Raw genomic sequence first — 26,692 nt, 5'->3', positions numbered from 1 at the left:
GAAATATAAGATGGACGATATTCAGTTACTATGAACATCATCTCCTGTAACTAAAGCCTCTAAAGATCTTAAAAATAACTTTTTCCGAGACATTTTACGCTCATTAAAATTCGTCATCGGATCCTTTCAATAATGATAATCGCTTTGTATTATTTAATTACCTTAGCTAAGAGAAGAAATAAGATCGCTAAAATAAAGGAACTCTCAAAAATATTTACTATGACAATATGCTTACTCGTTCAAAAAATTTTTGAAAATGGTTTTGAAAAGTTATTTTATTATTCGAGAAAATAATTATAGTTACACTTATAACACTTTAGAGCACTTAAATTGAATTATTAGAAAAATCCAATATTTCGAGAAATCCTGCGTTGTCTTTAACATTCAGTGCGCAACATTGAGTACATTGAGCGCTTTCTCAAACTTTCACAAATGTGATACACATGCAACATTATCTAATTTTTTTCCTATTTTTATTTACAAAGCATCCTGCATGTACAATGCCCTATTTTTATAACGCGATATTTGTCAATTGCCTTACATCGCATCTTTTTTCATTTACAATGTATGGTTTTTTATATTTACAACGAGTATATTTTCTTTTACAACGCATCTATTTTTATTTGCAGTGTATTTATTGTTATTTACAAGTCCTGTTTATATTTATTACATACTATTTTTTATTTACGACATAACTTTTTTATTTATCGTGCATTATTTACATCGCGTCTAGTTTCATTTACAACACGTGTATTTTCATTTACAACCGATTTATTTTCATTCACAGTGCGTAGATTGGTATTTACAACATTCTGTTTTTATTTACATAACATCTAATTTAATATACAACATACCTCTTTTATTTACCATAGATTATTTACAACGCGTCTATTTTAATTTACGACGCGTTTATTTTAATTTACAACGCCTTATTTTTACTTACAACATCCTATTTTTATTTGCAGCAAGTCTATTTTCATTTTATTTACAACGTATTTTTTTATTTACGACACGTCTGTTTTTATTTAATAAGTACTAATTTTTTACAACGCTAATAAATATTCATATTTTTATTTTTCATATTATTTTTTTCATTAAAACACGACATTTAATTTTCGCTTCGTTTCCAATTTTTACAATGATTGTTAACTTTAGAAAAATTGTTTCGTAAATTTTGATTTTCTGTAACTTGAAATGTCAAAGTTAACTATGCACTATAGCTTAGATATTTTCCTTCAGCAAATGTCGAAGTTTAAATAAAATACGAGATAAGGAGTTTTCGACATTTATTGGAATTTGTAAAAAGAAAAAAAAGAGCCTTTCTTCATTTTCCATTTGGAATGGTATTGTTTTGATAGTTATATTGCTTTCGTTTCTGAAAGATCTGAAAAGATTAAAAATGGAAATTTATCACGTGCTTTATTCGCATTCTAAAAAATCGATTTCTTTTAACAGAGAATTTTGGCTCGACGCCAAAACTTTTATTAAATCTGCCTGTTTAGTCGTTTTAAAAGGATATTTAGAAGTTCCATAACTCATTACAAACAGATAAATTACTCGTAATCGATTTTACACACTTTGAATAAGATAAAATGTCACACGCAAGGAAGCTTTAAACTATTAATTTAATCTTATTATTTAGTTAATAAAAAAGTTTTTTGTTACTTTTTTCTTCACTTATATGAAGCAGGGAAGGAAATGAAACAAAAGCCTTTTGGTTTATGATGTGGTTTTAAATGTTTTGTGGTATTGTTTTCTTCATTTTGATGTATTTGGGGTAAGGAAAAAATAACATTTTTTAGTTACCGTATTTCTGAGTTAATTTATGAAAATCCTGATAATATTTTTTTAAAAATGAAGATTTTTCTTTTAACCAAAACTAAGTGCACAATGTTAAAGCACTATGAATGCTCTAAAATTATCAGTAAATCCAATACTAACAAATTTGTATTTTTTTAAATTAATATATATATATTATTAATTGTATGTTATCACCGTACTTGATATATATTTTAGAATCCTAATCAAAATCTAAGAAATTAATTATCGAAAATTAATATCTAACGAAGAAAAAATAAAAACAAAAAGTTATGAAATAATAATGATTTATTAATGAGGAAAGCGAGTTTGAACACATTGAACCATGTTTGATTACCGGCAGAGAGTTTACTTATTAAAGTAGAATATACTGCTTAAATGCTCCCTTCTTTATTTTAAAACTACTTCAAAATTTCCAGTATGGAAAACTGGCTTCAAAATTTCCAATATGCTTGAAAATTGATATTAAAATTTCTCATACGATTTCATACTGGTTTCAAACTTTCCAATTTATTAAAAAGGAGGTATCAAAGTTTGCAGTAAGGTGTCATTCCAGGCTTTAAAGTTTCCGGTATGATTTCATACTAGGTTTTAAATTTCCAGTGTGCTTATACTGGATCTTGTATCATTTTAACTAGTTTTTAATACTGGTATTTCGAATTTTTTTCCAATAGGGGAATAGGAGCTTATTCGATTTTTTTCCTACTTTGACAATTTTTCTTTTGCTCACAATTCATCTGATATCGCGAAAGTTTATGCAGTTGTAATAGCTTTACAATATACAACTTTCACAGTTACAACTGCATTGGCCAACATACTAAAAATATCCCATTTTCATACGCATATCAATTAAGTTCTCTCTATAACAATTTTTCAATGTCTGCGTTAGCAAACCATTTGCATAAATCTAGCTTAATTTTGGATTTGGATTAAACGGATTTGGATTGAAGAATTAGATTAAACGAAGAGTTAATAAATAATTTTCTTGGATTAACTCTATGGTTAATCCAATTCTTTCTATAACAATAAATCACGCCACCACCAATAAGTTTAGGTGAATTTTATAGTTTTGGTGAATTTTATAGTTTTGGTGAATTTGGCCAGAATACTATGTTAACTCATTAATGCAGTGGTTTCCAAACTTGATGTTACTACGCCTCCCTTAAAAATATTTAATCATTTGGCGCCCCCCCCCCCTGAAGATTTCATAAAATAAAAACACAAACATTAAAACGATATTTTAATATTGTTTTTAATGAGATGGATGTGCTTGTCTATTAGCACAAAGTTTATCAAATCTTGGTGTTTGTGACGATATAGCTACTCGTAGCTCTTTTTCTACAAGTAAACGAGCTCGATATTTGGATTTCATTGCAGCCAAGGCAGAAAATCCCGTTTCGCATAAATATGATGTTGCGAACGGCAGCAGTACTTTCAAAGCTTTGTTTGACAAAGTGTTATATTCTGTTTGAAGATTCAACCAGAATTGAACCAGAGATACAGTCTGAAATTTATGTTTTAATGTAGTATCACAAGATAATTCAATCAATTTTTCTTTTTCAATACTTGTCAATCCAAATTCATCATCTTCTTCGTCGATAAATGGATTCTGTATCCACGCAAACTTTTTAAAATCAAAATCACCAAAATAATTCGAAAATTGAAGCAACAAACCATTCAAGTGTTCCACAAAGAGATTTTTGTTTGCTTCTATGTTATCTCGGGGGCATAAATTTAAACGTGGAAACATGTCAATCTTATTTTTTTGCAAATTTGATTTCCATAGCTCCACTTTTTTAATAAATGCTTTCACTTTGTCTTTTTGTATAAGCAAATGCATTTGCGGTCCTTGCATTGATTTATTAAGAACACTCAGTTTTTCAAAAATGTCAACCAAATATGTAAGTTTAACGATAAAATTATCATCCCTAAACATATGGCCGTCCTCATTATGATTTTCCTCGAGAAACATAGCAATTTCTTCTTTGAGTTCAAGTACCCTTTGAATCACTTTTGCACGAGATAGCCAGCGCACTTCACAATAATACAGAAGTGACGTGTAATTAGCTCGCATATCTTCACACAGTTTTGCGAACAACCTTGCTTTTAATGGACTGTTTTTTATGTAATTTATAACTTTCGTTACTTTTACAAAAACATTGTTAAGTTCCTCGCTTATAGTTTTTGATACGAGAGCTGCTCTGTGGAGCATGCAGTGCGTCCAGAGAACCTCAGGAGCTTTCATTTTAACTAGCGTTTGAAGACCAGTTTTGTGTCCCGCCATTGATTGTGCACCGTCAGTACAGAGTCCAATGCAATTATTCCACAATATGTCGTTCTCATTAAAAAATCTGTCTATTATTTTGAAAATTTCATTGGATGTGGCTCTGTCAGGAATTGGTTTGCAAAATAAGATATCTTCAATTATATTAGTATCGTCAACATATCGAACATATGCAATTAAATGTGCGTCTTTAGCTACATCAGTAGCTTCATCTACTTGTATGGCGAATTTAGAAGTACGCATTCGAGAAACTAATTGGTCACAAAGATCTTCAGATATATCATCAATTCTTCTTCCAATTGTATTATCAGCAAGCGGTATTTGTCGCAGCTGATTCGCATAAGATTGACCAAACATTGTCTTGACCATATCAATAGCTGCTGGCAAAACTAAGGTTTCTGCTATTGTGTGGGGTTTTTTACATTGCGCGATTCTGTAAGACACTAGGTATGATGCTAGTAATGCATTTGATGGAATATGAACAATTTTTTTGAAATTTTGCTTGTTTTAAGATAACTCATCCAATTTTCTTTGAAAAAATTCTTGGGGCTTACCAACGTATTCAGAATGAATAGTTTCAAGGTGCCGTTTCAATTTGCCGGGTCTCATACTATCAGCAGCCAAAACTTTTGAACACAACAAACACATTGGTTTTTCCACATTATCGTGAATAATATTAGTAAATCCAAACGATAAATAGGATAAGTCGTATTTCCTTGTCTTGGGAGTTCTTCCTTCCTGTTCCTTGTGGCTTGTATTCCCACTACTTGTGCCAACATCAGAATCTTCATTATTAGTGGATTTTCGCTTATATCCTATCAAAAACTTATCCATTTGTCTGGAAATATTAGGAATAATATTATATTATTCTAAAAAAATAAAACTATTAAATATTTAAAAAAAAAAAAATAGTGCGTGGAGTCGCTCCGCGCGGAAGAAGTGAAGCGTCGTAATGTGGAAATGAAAATAGGAAGGGGTTGAAATAGATTTTTAGTGAAATCATATTGTTTCTTTAAGACAAACTTTATTAGCATTGCTTACAATTTACAATTGATCGCATCTTTTAATTATCATTTTCTACACGCATGCGTTCAAGTGCCACGCATTCACTCTCGCTCTGTCTCTTTCTATTCCCCCTCCCCACGAGCGTCGAACGTTTAACACAACAGTGCTTTCATACCCCATACCTGCCAACTTTTAATCCCTTCCATTATCATTTTTCCCAGTGGTATTAAAATGGAATTAAAACTTCAATTTTAAGCAAACAAATACGTATTATTTGAGAAAACTTACTTTGACAACCATGATAGTAACGCATATTAATATATGTGCTTAATTTTTGTAAGAATAAAGGTGATCAATATCATTTAAAAATTAAGATTATAAAAAAAAAAATAGTATATAATTACTACCACTTTAAATATGAAAATAATATCTTCCGGAAAATCCGGTGGAGTTGACAGGTATAATACCCCCTCCACGGTAGCGTTAAACGTTTAACGCAACCTTGTTGAAAGTCGCATTAGAAGTTTCACTTATAAAATAAAAACCGGCAAAAATAAAAATAAAAAACATAGAAAAATAAGTATCTAAAGCAGAGTATCTATGTGCATCAAAGTATTTTTTAATTGTATTTAATAAAAATATATAATTATTAACTTTTTAAATACAATACTTTGTTTCATTTTAAAATTTTTTCGCTTAGTTAAAAAATATTAATAATAAAATATATTTTTTTAAAAAAAATTATAATAAGGTCAGCTTATTTCTAAATGCTCTAAATTTCAGTAAGGTATTCTTGGCGAATTTAAAAAAAATATCGCTTTGTTTTCTTTAACGCCAATATTACCTACTATGTTTTTCTCTCACTTCGTGCGCTCAACGAACGTAAAGAGAAATCTAGTTTCCATGACAACGGTAGCGTTAAACGTTTAACGCAACCTTGTTGGAAGTCGCATTAGAAGTTTCACTTCAATAAAACTATTAAATTACTTACTATTATGATCAGTGGGCAATCACGTCAATAACAATAGAAACACAACCTAGCACTGCTGAACCAATTAAATATTAGCTGTGACACGAAACAAGTTAGTGAGCTAAACGTGCGTCGATCTTTTCTGCATGTGTGGCATCCAGTGGCGTCAGTGCGCGCTCATCTGGCTTTTGTTAAGTTGTGTCGGTCGCCAAATTAGTGTCGCCAAATTAACGACGGTCTAGGTATATGGATGCTAAGTTACGAAATGTTTAGTTGAACTATGCGCGATAAAGCACGATGATATTTTTTCATTTATTCTCTCAGGTTTTACATAGAAAACTTTAGCAGTAATTTGGAAAATTGTTCACTGTGACTAATTTTCGCGGCTCCCTTTAGACTAGTCCGCGCCTCCCTAGGGAGGCGCGCCTCCCAGTTTGGAAAACGCTGCATTAATGCCCTTGTTGTATCTTTACTCCAGCGCCATCTACAATAACGTTTTGTAACAGTCAGAGTCGCAATAAACAAGCTGCTAAAAGGTTGTGGTGGTGCTCTTTTTCTTGTCGTATTCCAATGCTAGCATTTACCAGATTTAGAAAAATTACTATGTTTAGGTCTTACCAGCGATATTACAGTCCACGCTAATTAGAAGTGAAGATTCATGGATAAATTATCCCCCTTTTGTTACCCCGCACCAACATAAATTTTGTGATCCCTTTTTAAAAACATTTCTCAAAATGCGAAACAGGAATTAATTTTTGACATAAACTTGAGATAAATTATTTTTAAGTATTCCTTCCTCTGAAATACCATAAAAGGTAACATATACTCTGTAGTAAAATTCCTGCACGAAATAATTTTTGTATTTAACAGATTTTTAACAAAAAATTAAAAATGATTTTTTATTGATTTATCAGAAATATGCAGTATAGATTATATATTGAATTGCATGTGGAGTAAATTGCCTCCGCGGTTTTCCAGGCACATACGCAAACGCATGACAAAATTTTCAATGACCATTTTGCCTAAATATAGCTTAATTTCGTTGATACAGAACTTATTTTCCTCTTTTAAACTGCTGGTTTTTCAAGGGCTTATTGACCTAAAAAACTGAGATTCTACAACTATAAATGACATCATCTGGGCTGCTAATTCTGATCACCAAAAGGAAAAATTATTTAATCAGGAATTTTCTCAACAAGAAAACGCGTCATTTTTTCGGGTAACACATTATTCTTAGTAATCATAAGCTGTCAAAACTGCGTCACTTTTTTTAGGCAATATTTTAGTGCAGCAATAGCCCGAAATTAAAATCTTTCTCGATTATTGAAACACCCTCTATCAAACTTCTGGTTGATAATCAAGTCTTTTTAAGTACGACTCGAATATATTTTTTCGTATTGTCAAGAAAAGAAGTCTAAAGTCTGTTTAATTATATGTTACTCAATTAATTTATATTTAGCAATTAATTTATATTCAACAATTAATTTATACTTAGCAATTAACGAATATTTAGCAATTAATTTATATTCAGTAATTAATTTATATTCAGATTAATTTATATCCAGCAACTAATTTATATTCAGCAACTGATTTATGTTTAGCAATTAATTCATATTCAGGAATTAATTTATATTTAACAATTAATTTACATTCAGCAATTAATTTACATTTAGCAATTAATTTACATTTAGCACTTAATTTACATTTAGCAATTAATTTATATTCAATATATATTCTGTTCCTATATCTCTCTCTCAGTTTCTAGCTTTAAATTATGGCAAAAAATGCAGTTTTTATTGAGAAATATGTAACTTAAAAGAGAGTCAACTCAAAAATGCAATAAAATATTTAAAAAAATTCAATTAATTAAACTAAACTAACTATTTTAGCTATTTTTAATCACGCAAGCATTTCTAAATTTCAATTTTAATTTTTTTTGTGCATATTTTAGAATACTTTCATATTGTGTCTTTTTAAAATTTTGGTGATGGAACAAAATCCACTAGACTCAAATGATAAGAGATTTATTTGTCCTTTAACTGTCCAAAATGTTACTTGAATCAAATTCCTTACCTTTCTTATAATTTTTCATTGCTATTAAAAATTTTAATTAACGACAGTAAAGCCAATTTTATTTTTACATAGAACACTAAAGGCATACAAACAGAGAAAGTCATTAAATATTATTTTTAAGGTCTGAGATTAAACCGAATGTTGTCCAACATATTGATTGCTCTGGGTCTCAGAAGGTTAAATAAGTACGCAATATTATATTTAGCAAATACTTTTTATTAAAATCACATGCGATTTAAGAATTTGATGTGTTTTTTAACACTTATAATAAAGTCTCAAAGTTTCAGGATATTTTTTAAATTTTTTTCAAACAAAACAAAAAATTTTCATTAAAAAATTTTTCAGAATTTTTTCAGTTTATTCACGAGATATTTAATCCAGTGCGAGATTACTAAACAAAATATATCTGAAAAACTCTGACTTTGGTATAAGTGAATTAATTTTTTCTAGCTATGCCAACATTTTGAGAAGAACTAAATTGTATCAATAAAATATCTTTTTTCTCACCTTACTATCGTTTTTCTTTCTTTTTTTCCTTTTTTTCAATAGCAATATCATCTATGTATTTACTACAGTACTCGTAGTTCAAAAATGAGTGAAATATAATTCATTTTCTTAACTCTGCTTTTCCAACAAAACAAAAATAGATATTGTCCAATATCCAACAATTTTGTTCAATTAAACCTTATTCGTATTTGTGACTCAAGATACAGATATTACAAACCAACGTTGAATCGAATCCTTATTAAAGGGAACCATCGATTTCGCGAATAAAAAAAGCATGGTGCATTATGGGTATTTCTGCTTTTAAGATTATGATTTTAGATGGAAAAAAATGGACACACGTTATGATAGAAGTTGAGTTTTAAATTGAAAAAAGGTATTTTTTATATTTTACTCATTTCGATGGATTTTTATTTCATTTTAATTTTATTTATTTTTATTTCCACCTTTCAGATCGAAATAAAGTTTTTAAATAAGTATGTTGTTTATAAAGTTTTTTTTCCAATGCCCGTCGGGGGAATCTGAAGGGCAGATTTTTGGCCACTTTTCCATGGGCACCATATTAGGTGGGCCAACGTTGCTCCCACTGTAAGGACAGATGTACAGTGAATGAAAGAATATCCATGCTTTGCCCGGGATTTGAACCTATAACCTTTCTGATGCAAGACCAGTTCCCTGTCCCCTACCCAGGCTGATCGGCTATTTTAAGAAAGTTAAGTATGTAATTTTCTAAAATACTATAAAAATATTAAAATTTTCTATTATACCTTCTAGGCCTGCCTCTTCTTTGCATAGTTACAGAAAGTCCAGATCCAGATCGCCTAAGAGGTCTTCCAAGAGAATAATATCGATCAAAGGAATCAGATCCTAAAGTTGAAATTCGTTGCTCACTTTCTGTTCGCAAAAGCCTGGTTTTTAAATTCGGGTCATCTAGATATCGATATCTATCAGGCAAACTGCGCTCACTTCGGGGATGGATTTGTTGCTGATGGGGTGGAAAGAATAATCGACGGGGATCACTTGGTTCTGCATGAAATGTGTGAACCTGCAATATTAATAAGGTTTTGTTTACATTTATATTTTATTTAATAGTTGTATAGTGAGCAAAAAATAAACGAAACACCCTGAATAGCTTTTGATCTGATGGCTTTTCACGTATTTGGACTATTTTAATAGTTCAGAGGGGTAATCGCAAATATGCTAATTAGTTAGTGCATGCGATATTTTAAGTTTGAAATTAGACACAAGAACGAACTCTCTTTGAATAAACGTAATTTTTTTTTGATGAATTTGGACCCCCATTTCTGACCCCCAAAATATGGAGCATAGCCGCAATCTGGGAGATATGGGTCACAGTAGTTAGGTCAAGAGAGTCGTCCAAAGTTTGGACCCCTTAATGTGAATTTTTTTTCGCACTTCGCCAATCTCGAGAACTTTTTAAATGAATTGAAAAATCTTTGCACGCAATAAAAAAGAAACGTACATACTGAAAGAACGCACTGAAGAACGTACGTACTGAAAGAACATACCTCTTTTCAGTCGGATATGGATTCTTTACCCTCAAAATATCAATTCGCTATCTGAGAAATATTGTCCTTCTGAGTCCGATTTCGTAACTTTAAATATTGTCTGTTCTTACTAATTAGCATATCTGAAGTCCCACCCATCGAACTGAAGAATGAGCCCTTCTACGTGAAAATCCTATCATTAGATCAAAAATTACTTAGAGTGATTCTGTTTTTCTTCTTTAGCATTATACTCATTCAAATAAAGCAAGAGGCAGCAATTCTACAATGCTTAAAAAATGGCATTTTTTTGGTAAAACTACACTTTGGAATGAAAGCACTTTCAATTTCATTAGTTTGGATAAAAAACATGCAAAAGATCAACCATGCTAGTTTATCCACTGACTCAATACCGTACAAGAATATCTAATACGCTGAAAAATATCATTCCCAAAATTGCTGAGAACTAAAGACAAGGCGTTTAAATTAGAAATCAAAAATTTTAATTTCATTTTAACGGTAATAAAAGACATTTTTAAGTCGACTAAAATAAAACAATAGTGAAATTTTTTAAATCGAAGATAAATAAAATCTAAATAAACAAATCCAAATTCGTTATATTTAATAAACCTACGTTATGAGTTCCAACTTGTTCTGCTAATGACTGTAATGTTGTTGGGAAACTAGGTTGAGGTTTCGGTTGTCTGGTAAGTACTGAGCCTCTTTGTTCATCCCACATCATTCTAGCTTCTTCTTTTGATTTCGGGGGACCTTGTACATTGTAATAGTATGGAGCAACCTAAAGTAAAAGATTTTTTTTTTTTTACAATGCTACTAATAAGAATTTTATTATTCGAATTTTAAAACATATTAAAGTTAAAATATGGGAATAAAGCAGAAATGTTGCTACAAAAATAAATTTGTTTCTTTTTAAAACACTATTAGTGCTATTTTGGCGTTATATGGAGAATGTCCTAAAACTCATGGTGCATACGTTAGGGGTGATAGAAGACAACTAGACAAGAGTAAATCACCATACAATTCATAGTCGGAATGCTAGAGAAGAAAGATGCTGTGACACGAAATGATGAGAAGTTGTTGTTGTTGTACATTTACGTCGCACTAGAGCTGCACAATGGGCTATTGGCGACGGTCTGGGAAGCATCCCTGAGGATGATCCGAAGACATGCCTTCACAATTTTGATCCTCTGCTGAGGGGATGGCACCCCCGCTTCGGTAGCCCGACGACCTGATCGAGAAATCGAGCACTTTACGGTAGAAGAGTTTAACGAAGACCAATACCGCACACCCTCGGTCCCTACGCAGGCTGATCCAAGTGACTTCGGTGATCTGCTGGGAACCGTGTCTTAACGATCAGTCCACTGCGGGACCGAAATGATGAGAAACAAGATGGACAGAGATGGAATGAATAGAAACCGATAAAGAGAAGAGAAAAATTTTATTCTACGAAATAAAATTAAATAACATCACAGGATTATCATTACTTATCATTTAATTATTATTTGCTCCACAACAATGCATGGCGGGATATGAACCCTCTACCTCCACGCTACAGAGCGTTTGACGAAATGGCCGCTCAGCCATAGAAGCTCACCACACTCAATACTTACAAACTATAATATAACTATAAAAACTGCACTTTAATATTTAAAGCAACTCTTATAAAAGGAACATAAATTTAGATGATAATGTAAGCGTTAGTGAAACACATATTTCTCAGTAAATAACAAATTGACTACAAATATTATTTCACCGTTTTTATAGTCTGGATTTTGTAAAAAGAGTAAATTTGAAGAGAGCAGAAAAGCGTGAAGATTGTACTTACATCGGGTCTTTGATTAGCTGCAGGATGATGTTGCTCCAACAGAACTTGCGTCCTTCCAGGTGGACCTCGTACCCAATCATTATTTCCAGGATAATCATCATTAGCTTCTTCGAGAAACTCTTTTTTTACTACAACTACTGGTGGTCGCACTTTGTCTATTGCTGGTCGTGCAGTAGTCATTCTATCACTTATTCGTGACCGAATGGTTAACACTAAACGGCGAGGAATAGACATAATGATGACAACATCATCTAAGCTTACATGACGAACGTCCACCAGATTAACGGCCAATATTTCATCTTCAACCTATTTTAAAAATAAAAAAAAATACAACGAATTAAAAACATTTTCTTGACTTTATTCACACAGTGCAAACAGAAATAATATAAAACGCGCATAATATGTACTAAAGATTACTTTCAAACTGCATGCATCCACCGGTTCGTCCCGAAGCAGCGTTATTATATCCCTAATATTAGGGGCCGTTCAAAAAGTACGTACATCCCGAAGGGGGGGGGGAGGGGATTTGCTATTTTGTACGGTTTTGTATGATGGGGAGGGGGGGAGGTATTATACGAAGTACGTACATACAGTTGGGTGTTATTGTTAAAATGATTTAAATGAATAAATTATATTAAATAAATATTTAATTTTATTTAAAACATAAATATTTTAATTTTTATGAAAAAGGGGGGTAGACTAATAAAATGTACGTACTCTAAGGGGGGGGAGAAAGACCTTGTGTACGGTAATGTACGAAGGGGGGGGGAAGGGTTTAAAATTTCTCCATTTTTGTGTACGTACTTTTTGAACGGCCCCTTAGATGGATATGTTTTTGTTCCTAATGCCACTTGCCAACGCCAGCAAGCCTGCTTGGTGAAACCGAGCGAATTTAAGGCAGAGGGTGCGTTTCTTGTTTTTCAGTGGCGCCATCTATGGCCAAGAATACAACTTCTGCCACACACGTGTCACAGCAGGTCACACGTATAGGGCGGACACTTTCATATATCCATGCATTCATCCACAGATCGCAATTTTGACCGGAACCAGGAAACAATAAACCTCCAATTCAGTACTCCCAGAGGTATGATTTGTTATGGGAACATGGAGAACTTCGTGACCCAACAGATTTAACGTGTACCAGTCACAATTTACTACACGGGGAGTCTTCGGTCAGCGGGGATCGAATTCGCGACCTTTCGGACATAGGCCCATTGCCCTACCAACCAGGCTATGCCGATCTTAGGTGGATATTGTATCAGAATACACAACGCGAATAGGGCGGAGTCTTTTAACTGTTTTGTTTTAAATGTTTATGTTTGCCTAAGTACGGTGATCTCCAGAGAAAGAAAAGAAGTTTAACCGGTTCTATTATGTAATAACCTCTTTTGTGTACGTTTGAGAAAGAGAAAACCTCTTCGTATACTACAGAGACGGTTTTTGTTTAGATTCAGAGAAATGATGAAGCAGTAATATGAGGAAAATATTTACGTTTCGGCATTAAGTTCAGTTAAAAGTTAACATAACTACGTCAGAAAATGAACTAGATGGTCATTAGCCGTTGGAGGTTTTCGTGGCTATTTCTAGCACACATACGGGGTAATAGACAACTAGTCAAATTTTCATTTTGTGACATAGCTATTTAACTGTTAACCGATCATAAAGTCAAAGCATAATGCCATCCCCTCTGCAGAGGATCAAAATTGTGATGGCATGTCTTCGGATCATCCTCAGGGATGTTTCCCAGACCGTCGCCAATAGCCCATTGTGCAGCTCTAGTGCGACGTAAATGAACTACAACAACAACAACTTTCTCGAACATAAACAAAGCAGAGCTTGCTACGTAATTGAACCGGTTGAAACCCTTACCTTACTTCGGAAATCACCTTATGAGGCAAACATAAAGAATCAAAGCGAAACAGTTTGGAAGCGCCGTTCACAATGAATATTTCACCCAAAGTCTTCCAGGTGGATCAGAGGTTAGAACCCTTTTGCCGTTGGACTAAACGTGACATGTTTTCTTTTGGCTTGTTTTAATAAGATTTCCCTTGTTTTCTGGCTCAGATTCATGATTATAAGGTTACGAATTTCATCATTAGTAGAACCCATTTACTTAACTCGTTTACTCAAACATAGTTTCTTATTGTCATTTAAATTAATAAATGATTAAAATATCATTGGATCGTGAAGAAATTTTTTTTTACCATTTTAATCTTCTTCTCTTTTTTAATACTGTTTTCTTTTCAATTATTTTAGTTCTTTCGTAAAATTAATATCGCACTTCCTTTAATGAGATAAAATATAACTTGGGGGTTTCTCAAATTGCTTTCTAATCATTCCAAACAGACAGCGCCAACAGCTCATATTACTGTTGCAATCACTTTATTAGAAATTTATTTCATCAGCAATATGTTTTCAACATTATAACAATTTTTCTGCCATGATCCTTTTTATAGTATTTGCCTTTTGAAGACATTCTTTTACAAATAAATTACAAAATAAGAAGTTTTAAAGTGAAAAAAATATTAAATTTATATTAAGGTTGAGTTTTTGAAAAGTGTAAATTCATTATAAGATATTCTTTAACATTTTTACTGTTCCAAAAATGTTTGAATAACATTTTGAAAACAGTAAGTCGAGGTATTTTTTTATTTATTAAAATTGTTGATTTTTTAAAATAGCTTAAAAATAAACAATCAATTAAGAAATTATTGTCGAATTGTTCTTACATGACTCAAAAATTAAACATTAAAAAAAAATGTTTCTATTCAGCTGAGCTGCGCACAAAGATTCACATTTTATCCGAAGATGGCTAAATTCTTTATCAAAATATGTTCTGTTCAAAATATGTTAGCTCTATTAAGAACAATAGGAACAACAAAACGCACAAGAAGGACAAAATGCCTTTCATAGGTTGACCAAAATTTTTTGCTCGCCAGTGTATATTAGCATATTAGACAACAAATACCACATTTCCTATTAATAGTAATAGGTACTGCGGTAATATATATATATATATATATATATATATATATATATATATATATATATATATTTATATATATATATATATATATATATATATATATATATATATATATATACCGACGTTCAACACCCTACCCAATTTAGGGTTTACGGCTACTAATGTTCAACTTCGTAGCCTTGTAATTTTGTACCCAATCCAGTAGACAAGAGAGCTTCTGGATCAAGTATTGGGAGAAATTTGCCTTCGTGGAGGACTTTCTGATGGAACTAACCCGCATTTGCGTTTTATGGAGAGGAAAATCGCGAAAACCTTCAACGGTTAGCCTGACGACAAGGGACTCTAACCCATGATCCGTCTACCATTGAAGATATTTCACGTCAGCACTGTGGTCTGCGCGGAATTCGAATCATCGAGCATCCATCGCTCGGATTCGAACCCGGTTCACCTCATTGGAAGCGAGCGTTCAATCCCCTAAGACGCGAACTGCTGTAATAGTTACCACAGTTACTAGTAATTCTATTACCACAATTAATTAAACACCATTAGAGTCAATAATAGATTTGCGATTTTTTTTTCACCCGACCGAAAATACCTCACTAATTTTTTTGTGCTATACACTCTTCACTATTTTATTCTCAATGCTATTTATTCTTTTAGACGAATGAAGAAGCTATAAATAAAAATACAATTGAGATTTGTATTTTATTTTTATTATATAACTGGTGTAGAACAATCTTTCCCAATTGTCAGTTACTATTAATGTTCAACTATTGTATCCTTGTAATTTTGAACTAAACACAGGAGACAAGGGATATCCTGGATGAAGCACTGAGTCAAACTAGCCTTCGGAGAAGACTTTTTAGTGAAACTAACCCCCTTTTGCGTTATATGGGGAGAAAAACCACGAAAAACTCCCATGGTTAGATCGACAGCAAGAGGATTCTAATCCTTGATCCTTCTACCATTGAGGATAGTTTACGTCAGCACTGTGGTCGGTGCGAGCCACGAGCAGAATTCGTATTAGAAATTGGGTCACCTTATTGGGAGGTGAATGCTTTATGCTCGGAGCTCCAGCGGCTCGGGCTATATTATTTCATAATATATAATATAGCGGCTCGGGCTATACTATACATTATATTATTTTCATAACGGCAGAACAGCCGACCAAATTTAGAGTTTACGACTACCAATGTTCAACTCCGTAGCCTTGTAATTTTGAACCCAACCCAGAAAACAAGGGAACTCCTGGATCAAGTATTGGAAGAATTTTATTCTTGTGGAGGACTTTTTGATGGAACTATTCCCCTCTCGCGTTACATGGAGAGGAAAACCACGAAAACCTTTCACTGTTAGACAAACGGCATGGGGTCTCTAACCAATAATCCGTCTACCGCTGAGGAGGCCGTGCCATCGCTGGGATTCAATCCCCCTTGTCAATCATTGGGAGGCGAACGCTCTATTCCCTGACAGTCTTTTTTTTATTTTTTTGTAAAAAATGGTCCTGATGAACAAAAAATAAATTTTAAGAAAAAGTGTAAATGTCGCCTATTATAAACTTAGCTTTTAGTCAGAAAAATCAATCAAGTGAATTACCTTGATTACTTATAACACAAATATTTACTTCAATTTTTATTATCATGAATTTATTATCTATCTCGTCTTCATTGAAATATAATTAGTAGTGTTTTAAATTAATCTAATATCTGAATTAATTTTATTCACTGAAACTAATTCATTTTCGAAATTTTTTAATGACTCTTTTCGTTAACAAATACATTACTTTCAATTAATTTTAATTAAAACAATTTTCTAAGATCGTCTTCTTATGAAACGAAAATATTTGCACCTATTAAACAAATATTTCCCCCTTTCTTCTCTCAAAACATTCCATTTACTTTCTAATGAAAGTATGTAAAATCTGACTCGCTAAAATTAGAAAATTTCAGTTACTTTCTTGTTAAGAAAAGATGCTATTTTATATTTCCTTTTAAGTTTTGATATGCAAAATACTGTATTCAAAATGATAAATGCAAAGGACCAAACGGAAGTTTTCCTGAAATGAAAGACTGAAAAAAAAAATAATAATTTTCCTCTTTCATTCAATGTCACGTGGAAACGGTGTTTCAGCTAATGAATATTCATGAGCGGTAACTAAAAGCCTAAAAACTTTTTACAGACCTTGAAGAGTTGAAAGTTATATTGTTTTCACTTTTCGTTGAATTTATCTCAGAGCTTTCAAAAGAGAGTTGAATTTTTAACGTTGAGATATGAAAAGTAGTTAAATGTTGAAGTCATTCAATTCAAATCATTATCTTTATTGGTAAGGTCTAGATTTTATATATAAAAAAGTTTTTCTGATCACGAAATTGGAATTTAAAAACCATATTTTAAAAATTAAAAATATTTCTTATCAAATTTATTCGAACAATAAACTTAGAAGCATTAAGAGTAAAGAGGTAGCATTTTTTATATATTTTAAATATAACGGTTTCATTTAATTAATTCATTTAATTTTTCAACGTTTAAATATGAAAAGTATGAAATGTCATTTAATTCAAAGCATCATATTCATTAGTATGGTCTTGGGTTTATATATTCCCGAAATTGTAATTTAAAATTCGTTTTTTTTATAATTAAGAACATAATGTAATAAGTTTATTCGGACAAAGAACTAAGAAGCATTAAAAATAAACAGGCAGTAAGTTTATATTTTTTAAATATTACAGTTTAATTTAATTAGTCTTTTTCACCGTTGAAATATGAAAAGTAGATAAATATAGAGTACATTCAATTCAAATTAAACCATCATCTTCATTAGTATGGTCTGTGATTTTTATATAGAAGCAAACATTTGGCTAATCCCGAAATCTAAATTTAACTATCGTATTTTAATAATTAAAAACATAACTTATCAAATTTATTCGTACAAAGAACTTTGAAGCCTTAAAAATAAGCAGGCAATAACATTATATCTTTTAAATGTAACTGTTTAATCAATTCAAGCGACCAAGAAACTTCTGTATATTTATATTATTTTTTTTAATTTTATTTTAAGAAAGATTTTTAAAAATAAAAATATATTTGTTACAGTATTTTCCAAAATACGTTACCGTATCTGAAAAGATTTAAAAAATTACAAATTACGAAAAATTTAATGTCTTAGAAATGGAAGATTTTATTTCAAAAGTAATATACAAGACTTAATAAAGAAACTTAACTGCAAAACTTTTTCATAGGCTTATTTTTACCACAAAAAGATAAAATGAACACAATACTTGCGGTTCATGTATTTCTGAAATTCCTGCAATTCTGAAAATCATACAATAGCTTAAAAAGTTGTAGCATAACTGTTTCGTTTCCTGTATTCAAAGATATAACACATTCATTATATTACCACAAATATGAATGATTCAATAGATAAGTATTTAATACTACAATTTCTTGCTGTAATTTTTTTTAAAATTGAAGGTGTCGCTAGACCTGAAAGTTTAAATTTTCATTTAGTAGCCAGTTGCCAATAGACTTGAATAATTTAGTAGCCACTTTTTCCTCAAATATCGATGAATATCGGTGACCGATATCAATTGGTCCTTATCATTTAATAACTACTTTTAGCAAAGCATTTTTTTACTTGGATTAAATTATATTTTTTGAAGAAAATTCATATTAAAAATCGTCTTCGGCTGTCAAAAGTTAATTCAACAATAAAAATAAAATAAATATGTGACAAAATATAGTTAAACATAGTGACTTTAAAGAACTTTACTTTAAAATGTTTGGGGAGGCGAAATACATTTAATGTATACACAACAATTTTAAATTATGCGAAACTTTTCTTCCACTTGAATCTTTCCATCACAAATTGATTCTGAAAGATCAAAATTTTGAATAAATTTGAATAGTGACATTGGGCATTTTAATAGAAATTCTGTTTTCCAGTCTTTCGGAATTAATGTACTTTTATCATTAAACAATGTTCAAAAAACAAAAAAAAAATGAAGGGAAAAAGTGACCAATTGTTTACTTCATTTAAGTCGCCACTTTTTTTTGTTGACTCGCCAAGTGGCGACTGGATATATTCAGGTCTAGTTGTAAGTATCGAGACCAGTCTGAGCCAGCTTTGTTTTAAGCTTAAATCTACCACTTCCTTAGATTCTTCCTTAGATTACTTACTTTACATTTTTATCTACAATAGTTGAATTATAGTTTTTTTTAAAGTTACCCGCATGCAATACTTCAAAGTGGATTTTATATGTATCTATTTATTATAAAGATGTTTTACAATACAATAATAAAAATCACTTTTTAAAGAAAATTATGAATAGAAAATCTTTAAAACTATAGTATGGCTAATGGTTTTGATCTAAAGGAATATGCACCACACACCTAATTTAAAATATATTGATATCGAATTTATTGGTATCGAATATTTTTTCTCTAGTTTAGATATACTAGTTGTTCAATTTAAATTAAGATTTGAGTAATTTACACTTTTAAATATCGATAACTGCAAATAGAAATATTTACTGTTTCACTTGAAAAAGTTACACTTCCTTTAAATTGCGTTTTAAATCAGAAGGTTCCGTAAAGACCACTCTTAATAAGCATCTTTTGGAATCCTTATCAAAAATGGAAACAAAATGAAATGAAATGACAAATCATAGTGCAGGAAAGTAGACATACCGGACATGCATAAGAGCAGGCTCACACCAGCCACAGTACTGACGGAAAATATGCTCAGTGGTATACGAATCATGGGTTAAAATCCCCTTGTCGACGGGCTAACCATGGAAGGTTCTCGTGGTCTTCCTTTTCAGACACAAAAGCATGTTACTTTCATCAAAAATAGTTTGTTCTTATGCGTGATCTTAGAATTCCCTTATCTTCTGGGTTGAGTTCAAAATTACAAGATTAACAAGTTGAATAGTGATAATCGTAAACTGAGAAATAGGTTAGCTTTTCAACGCCAGTTATAAAATAAAATATAAAATTAAACTATACAGAGCTGTGGTAACTCAGGGGATAAAGTGCTCACCTCCGAATGAGGTGACCCAGTTTCGAATCCCAGCAATGGCTGGTCGATACAAACTTGCTCCCGGCTCGCTTCGACCACTGTGCTGACGTAAAAAACACTTTCAGTGGTAGACGGATTATGGGTTAGAGCCCCTTTGCAGTAGGGAAAACCATGGTAGATTTTTCGTGATTTTCATCTCCATGTAATGCAAATACGGATTAGTTCCATTGAAAAGTCCTCCCCCCCCCCGTTTGTACCAAAGCTTGATCAAGGAGTTTTCTTGTTTTCTGGATTGGGATCAAAATTATAAGACTTTGGAGTAGAACATTGAAAGCCGCATACACAAAAATGGGTCGGCTATTCAACTCTTGTAAGAAAATACAATTAAAAATAAATAAATAAAGTAAAAAAAAAGGTCACGGACGCTTTTTTGTTTGAAATGGTTTGCATTCAAATAACGATTATTCAAGCGTATCGATTAGATGTTTTTTAAATATAAATTTTATATACACCGTGTTTTATTGATTTTTTAGCTTAACGTTACTATATGATTAAATGTACTTTAAACAATGGAAAAAATGTTGAAAGAAAGTGTCGGAAATGGAAAACATGCAAAAATAAAGAAAATAAGAATTTTTTCCCTCATAGACTAAAAAAAAAAATTATAAAGAGGTAAATCAATAAGTTTTAGCGCTTCAATAGTTTTGGTTTCTTATGCATTTATTGATTTTTTTATGAGAAACACAAAACAGTTGATTAACGGCAATCAAAAGCTATAAGCATAATCCTACAAAGTTTATGCGAAATGGATTCTATATCAATAATATAATACATGTGATTTAAATTTACTTGTGGTCAAATCAGTTGAAAGTTGACGAAATTATCACATCTGAAACAGCGAGCTGAGAAAATGTCATTTAGTGTTTGCAAATGCAAGATTATTTTTTTTAATACCAAAACTAATTTTTTTGCTTTTAAGTAAGATGGTTATAATTCAATCTTAATTGCCTGCAACATTTTTTATTAATGAGCTACTGAGCCAGAAATAAAAAATCCAGAAAAAAAAATTAAAAACAAAAACTCAAATTTTTTTTAACCGAACATAATGGCATAGTTAAATAGTTAAATTAAATTGAGAGTAGTTAAAATAAAATTAATTAAATTGCCTGCAATGTTTAACAATTGAAAGAAACTCACTTTCTTGAGCGTGTCTCATTTATTTTAGAGTAAAGTAATGACCCTTTTTAACTAACTATTTACTAAGGGATCCTCTATACGTTTTGTTGAGAAACGGAGAAAAGGGTATGAAAGAGTATTACGAAAGTAAGCGATAAAAAAAAGGAGCCGTAATTCAAAGCTTTAACTTCAGGGCCATAATTTTTTTCTATGGTCTATTAAGAAATAATTTTAGCACTTTATTGACCATATACAGACCCAGGTACATTTTAAGAATTTTTTTTTGGTTAATCGTCTTTCTAATATTTTATTTAAAACACTTACTAGTCTATTTTCGAGTCAGGTGATAAAAAACTTTAAAGCCAATATAACTTTAAAGCCAGAATAACATTTTAAGAAATTTTCGTAAAATTCGGAGATATGGCCGTTGCTTTATACAATCAGTATTCCTAATCGTAACGAACTTCATCAAAATTAGTAGAGTTAATAGTTAATTTATACAGTTATTGCATAAAACAATCTTAATTGATTGGATGGTGTACCCTTTCTCCAGGGTGATTACAGCATCATATTTACGAACTCGAAAATCCCGAGTTCAAATAACACCTCATAGAAGAGAGAAGGCCTCCGCACGGATAAATTTAGTAGTCCAACGCAAGGCACATATACTGGAAAAAATAAGGACGATATAACTACGTTCGGGTTACTAAATTGCCCATTAAGGAAAAAATATCACTAAAGAATCAGATTTCTCGTTTATGGTAACCCGCGTGGAAGCCATCTCTCTTCTAGAAGGAGTTTTTGAACCCTGCCAAAGAACATCTCTCTCGCAGTCACTCGATATTGGTGACCACGGACAACGAACTCGCAACTTTATTATTCCTCTGCAAATGGTAACGCTACAATTTTTTGCCTTGGTTCATTTTGATTCAACAAACTAATCACCTGTGTCTCAAACGTCAAGGCTCGAATTGAAGATAGCTTTTACGAGTATAACTTTAATTTACGATCAGTAGACATATATTTACGACAAAGAATTTATAGATAGACTTGTATTTTTATGATCATGGTAGCACTACGGGCATAAATACGGTCAGTGATTTGAACTCTTTTTGCTACTGATCTTAATCTAGTAGTGAATCTTTCTATCTCTGTACTATCTGTCCATACAGTGGGAGCAACGTTGGCCCATCTAATATGGTGCCCCTGAAAGAGTGATCAACAAATCTGCCCTTCAGACGCCTGTATGACAAAAAGTCATTCTCCAGGTGGGCATTGGAAAAAAAATGCAAATTATATTTCTAATTTAATAGAATTAATTTTCCTTATACTTTCAAAATCATTTGGGTATGAAATTTAAAAGGTAAATTTATGAATACATATTTAGTTTTGCAAAATTTAATCAACCGAAATAAAAAGTAAGATTTAAAAACTCAAATTGAAGTAAATGATTAAAAGCACAAACAGATCTCTATTTAGAAGCATTTTAAATTTGCAATGTTTTTATTTCTCATCCTGCTAATTCATCAAGTAAATAGTCGTGATTAAGGAACAGATGATTTACACTTACAGAAGCGATTCAATAATAATTGTAATAAGTTATAATTTAAGTTATTGCCATTATATTCATTTGAGTAATATTTCTGTTCACATAATTATTAATCATCGTCTAAATAATTTTCATAAGATAAAAAAAACTCTTTTTTTCTTTTAATCTAAGGACCAAACATCTTTTTACTAACTTGAATCGAAATCAAAGGAATTTTTTCAATTTTTACTTTTTCAAAATTTATTTAAACTCTGAGTCCACAATCTGGTTCGTTATGTCAATATATACAAAAAAATATGATTATCCTATTTTTATTGATCAATTAGTAGCCAATGGTAGTACATTAGTAGCCCGGTAAACTTTAATAACTTAGTCACTTTTTCCTCGAACTTAATATGTCGCTGACCGATATCGATAGGTCCTTTTCCTTTTATAAACACTTTTTGCAAACTTTTTTTTCGATTAAATTTCATAAAAAATATTAGTTGAAATTAGCTGAGAGTATAAAAAATAATATAAACAAAATTTAGTTAAACCTCCTCAAATGTTTTTACATAAAATGTTGTTGCCTCCTCTAATATTTTTACATAAATATTTTTATGTAAAAATATTTGAGGAGGCAAAACCCATTTAATGTATACATTACAACTTTAAAATATTTGAACTGTAAAAGAACTCTTCTTTTACGTGAATCTTTCCACCACAAGTTGATGGATTCTAAAGAATCCAAAATTTTGGAAGCTGGACATTTTAATGAAATTTCTGTTTTTCACAGCCTCTTTCTACATTGATGAACTTTTATCATTGAACTATTTTTTTATTAAAAGAAAAAGATTGGAAAAAGGAATGGTTGCTTATTTAATTTAAGTCGCCACTCTTTTTGTTGTCTCGCCACATGGCGAATGGTCATTTTCAAGTTTAATCACTACTGTAGTTCAATATTATTAATTACCTTGAGTAAACCGCTGCTGTAAACTGCACTTTCCAAGGCGATTCTAGAAATGAATACACCATCACTCTGAGTTATGAGATCTCCTTCTCGTATATAAAGCCCCAGAGTTTGACCTGGCCGCTTAATAATCTCAACAAATTGGACCACGTGGCTTGCGTCTGCTGAGCGAAGATACCGGCGACAGGCTTCTGCACCAACACGACCAAGCGAAGCAGGGTCCAACAACCGAATTATCATTTCTCCTCTTTTTTCCACTGCCTCAGCAGCTCTTGGATCGAAGTCTTTCTCAACAGCTTCTATTTGGCGAAATATCTCGGTCGATATACCGCTTACTTTTCTGAAATCACTTTGCACTACCATTTCTGGCATCAAGCGTGATCCTCTCAACATGGGGCGTGAGGGGGCTCCAATCAAACGTCTGTCTTCACACATCGATTCAATTTCCCTCGTCTCCTACAAAAAACAAAATCATTTTTTTCAAAATAATAATTAGATCATACATTTTGAAATGGGTCAAAAGTATTTAAATGTTTTGTCCACAACTCATTTATCGCATACGCGAATTAGATTAACACATTTTTCATTTCGTCTTAGAACTATTTCATATTTTGATAAGTTTCAATAATTTAGTTAAGAACCTTTTTTGTATCCCATTTTATTTTTATATTTGGAAAGTTATCTTTTTCTAACTTCTTTGCCTTGCAAGATTTGGGGATCTCACCCTACCCTACCACATCTGTTTCTTATCTCTCTTCTTTTGTTTGATTATATTTTGCAACGTTGTCCCCCCCCCCGGGTTAAACCCTTTTCTCCTTGTAATTTCCTAGTAATTTTCTTCTCGATCCCTGTACTTCCTTCTCTAATTCTGTGCTACACTGAAGAAGTTTCTTCATTATAGAACCTAAACCATAGTATGTCTGTTTATAGGGAATTTCTTGTGCTCTATTAATGTTGTTTAACTTTTCGTCAACTTAAATCTTATTCTGAGTTTTACGACACCATGTGTCTGATCATTGTAATCGTTTCTACTTTCTAGATATAGGAATTAATTTATACGGTGCTTACATAAGACCTCTTTTTGGTTTATTTTTTGGAATCACCCTCACAGACTGGTTAAAAATTCTCCAAGCAAAAATGTGCAGATTTCGAAGGAAGACAAAATTTGTATGTACAATGCGCAAAAAAAAAGAAAAAAAAAGATCACCCTGAATAGTTTTTCATCTAATGACTGCATCTCACATTCCAGAACTCAATCTTAATAATTTGCTGGGGTAACCTCAAATATGCTAATTAATTAGTGCAGACAGAATCTTAAATTATGAAATCAGACAGTAAAATGGACTCTCTTTAAATGAACATACTTTTTTTTCCCCACGGATTCAGATTTCGGACCCCCAAAATGTAGAGCAGGAGAACGGGCGAAAGTTTGTACCCTTTAATGTTAGTTTTACTTTTTGCTTTCTTCGCTGTATCTCAAGATCTTTTTAAGCGAATTCAAAAATTTTTGCACGCAATTATGAAGTTTGTTTATTCAAAAATAATTCCAAGTAGTAAGTAATTTTTTAGTAAATCTTGATTATTTTTTTATTATTCTATTTAATAACCGGTAGATTTTTTTTTTAATTTTAAGGTCCTTTTCTTCTTTTTAATTTCCTTTTTTTCTTTCTTTCTACTCTTTCTAAATAATGTAATTTTATATGGTAAAATACAAAATTTGAGGGAAATTGGTCAAAGAATTTCTGAGTTATAGAATTTTAAAAAAAATGTAGTTTTAAAATTCGATTTCTAAGGAACTATTCTGTAGATTTTACTTATATTTCGTGTTTTGCCATGCAAAATTACATTCGTTAAAATGATCAAAAAAATTGCTTACTTGGCAGTACAAAATGCTTTCGATTATAATTAAATAAAATAATAAAAAAGGATATTATTTACTAGAAGTTATTTTTTGAATGGAAATGTCTTTAAATAAACGAACACCACAATTATGTGTAAAAAATTTTTAATTCGCGTAAAAGATCATAAGACATGCTGAAGCAAAATGTAAAATTAAAATTAACCTTAAGATGTTCAAACTTTGGACCGCTCCCAAGACCAAACTATCCCCCATATTTTGGGGGTCAAAAATCCGCATGTGCTAAAAAAAGGTATGTTTATTCAGAGAAACTACGGGTTTGTGTCAGATTTCGTAACTTAAAATATCGTTTGCATTAATTATTTAGCATGTTTGAGGTCACTCCCTCCAAACAATAAGATTAAGTCCTAGAACGTGAAGATCCAATCAGTAGATCAAAAGTTATTAAGGATGGTCCGTTTATTTGTTCACGGGTGTATAGTTTCAATAGAATATACTACGCATACAAAACTTACTACTTCATTTCAATTATTCATATGGACATTTGAACAAATGTCTTGAAAAAGGTGTGGGCAAAATTTTTGAGCAATACCTTTTTAGAACATTAGACTATCACATCGGCCTATGGAGCTCAGGACTTGGGCACCGTTTTTAACTGGGACCTTTATTTTACACATTATGACTATTTCAATTCTAAAAGTAATTTTGTTATAAATGATAATAAAAAAGGAGAGAATAAGTTTTAAATATTTCTAATATAAATATGTATTTTGATCTACAAATATGTATTTTCAGAAAAATGAGGCACAAAAAATAACTTTAATTTCTGTGCTCAACTTTACCATACGCAAGTCATGGGTCCAAAGTAATTTTTGAGTATGAGCATTTCGGAATAGTTCTCTTGGTGAAATTTTCATTCCCCATTTCAATTAATTACACTGAAATTCGATTTCTGCTAGATATAGGATTTCAGAAATATAGCTTTAATTAGTCATAACTGTTTTAAAAATTATGGTGGAACAAAAAAATTGCTTTTCTATAGTTTAAGTAAAAGTAATTAAGTTATTAAACTTCTTAGAGCCTAATTTCTATAATAAAGTTATATTATGGTTTAGTTTAAAATCTGTTACCGTTAATTGATGTTTTAATTTA

At 31.4% G+C, this 26,692-nt stretch overlaps 1 protein-coding gene across 1 annotated transcript in view; it reads right to left on the bottom strand.

The window, feature by feature from the left end:
- Nucleotides 1-26,692, bottom strand: part of LOC107453838 (rho GTPase-activating protein 100F) — a 102,723-nt gene that overhangs the window by 32,817 nt on the left and 43,214 nt on the right. The window contains exons 3-6 of the mRNA XM_016070801.4: nucleotides 23,686-24,138; nucleotides 12,006-12,311; nucleotides 10,794-10,958; nucleotides 9,422-9,699 (exon numbers count right to left, since the gene is read on the bottom strand). Coding sequence (XP_015926287.1) covers nucleotides 9,422-9,699; nucleotides 10,794-10,958; nucleotides 12,006-12,311; nucleotides 23,686-24,138 — 1,202 coding nt within the window. The remainder of the gene's footprint in view (nucleotides 1-9,421; nucleotides 9,700-10,793; nucleotides 10,959-12,005; nucleotides 12,312-23,685; nucleotides 24,139-26,692) is intronic.

Source organism: Parasteatoda tepidariorum, chromosome 11 (genome assembly GCF_982258835.1).
Source record: "Parasteatoda tepidariorum strain Cologne lab strain chromosome 11, Ptep-v5.0, whole genome shotgun sequence".
NCBI classification, from domain to species: domain Eukaryota; kingdom Metazoa; phylum Arthropoda; class Arachnida; order Araneae; family Theridiidae; genus Parasteatoda; species Parasteatoda tepidariorum.
Note: the sequence above shows the minus strand (reverse complement) of the source record. Positions and strands in the feature narration are given on the sequence as shown.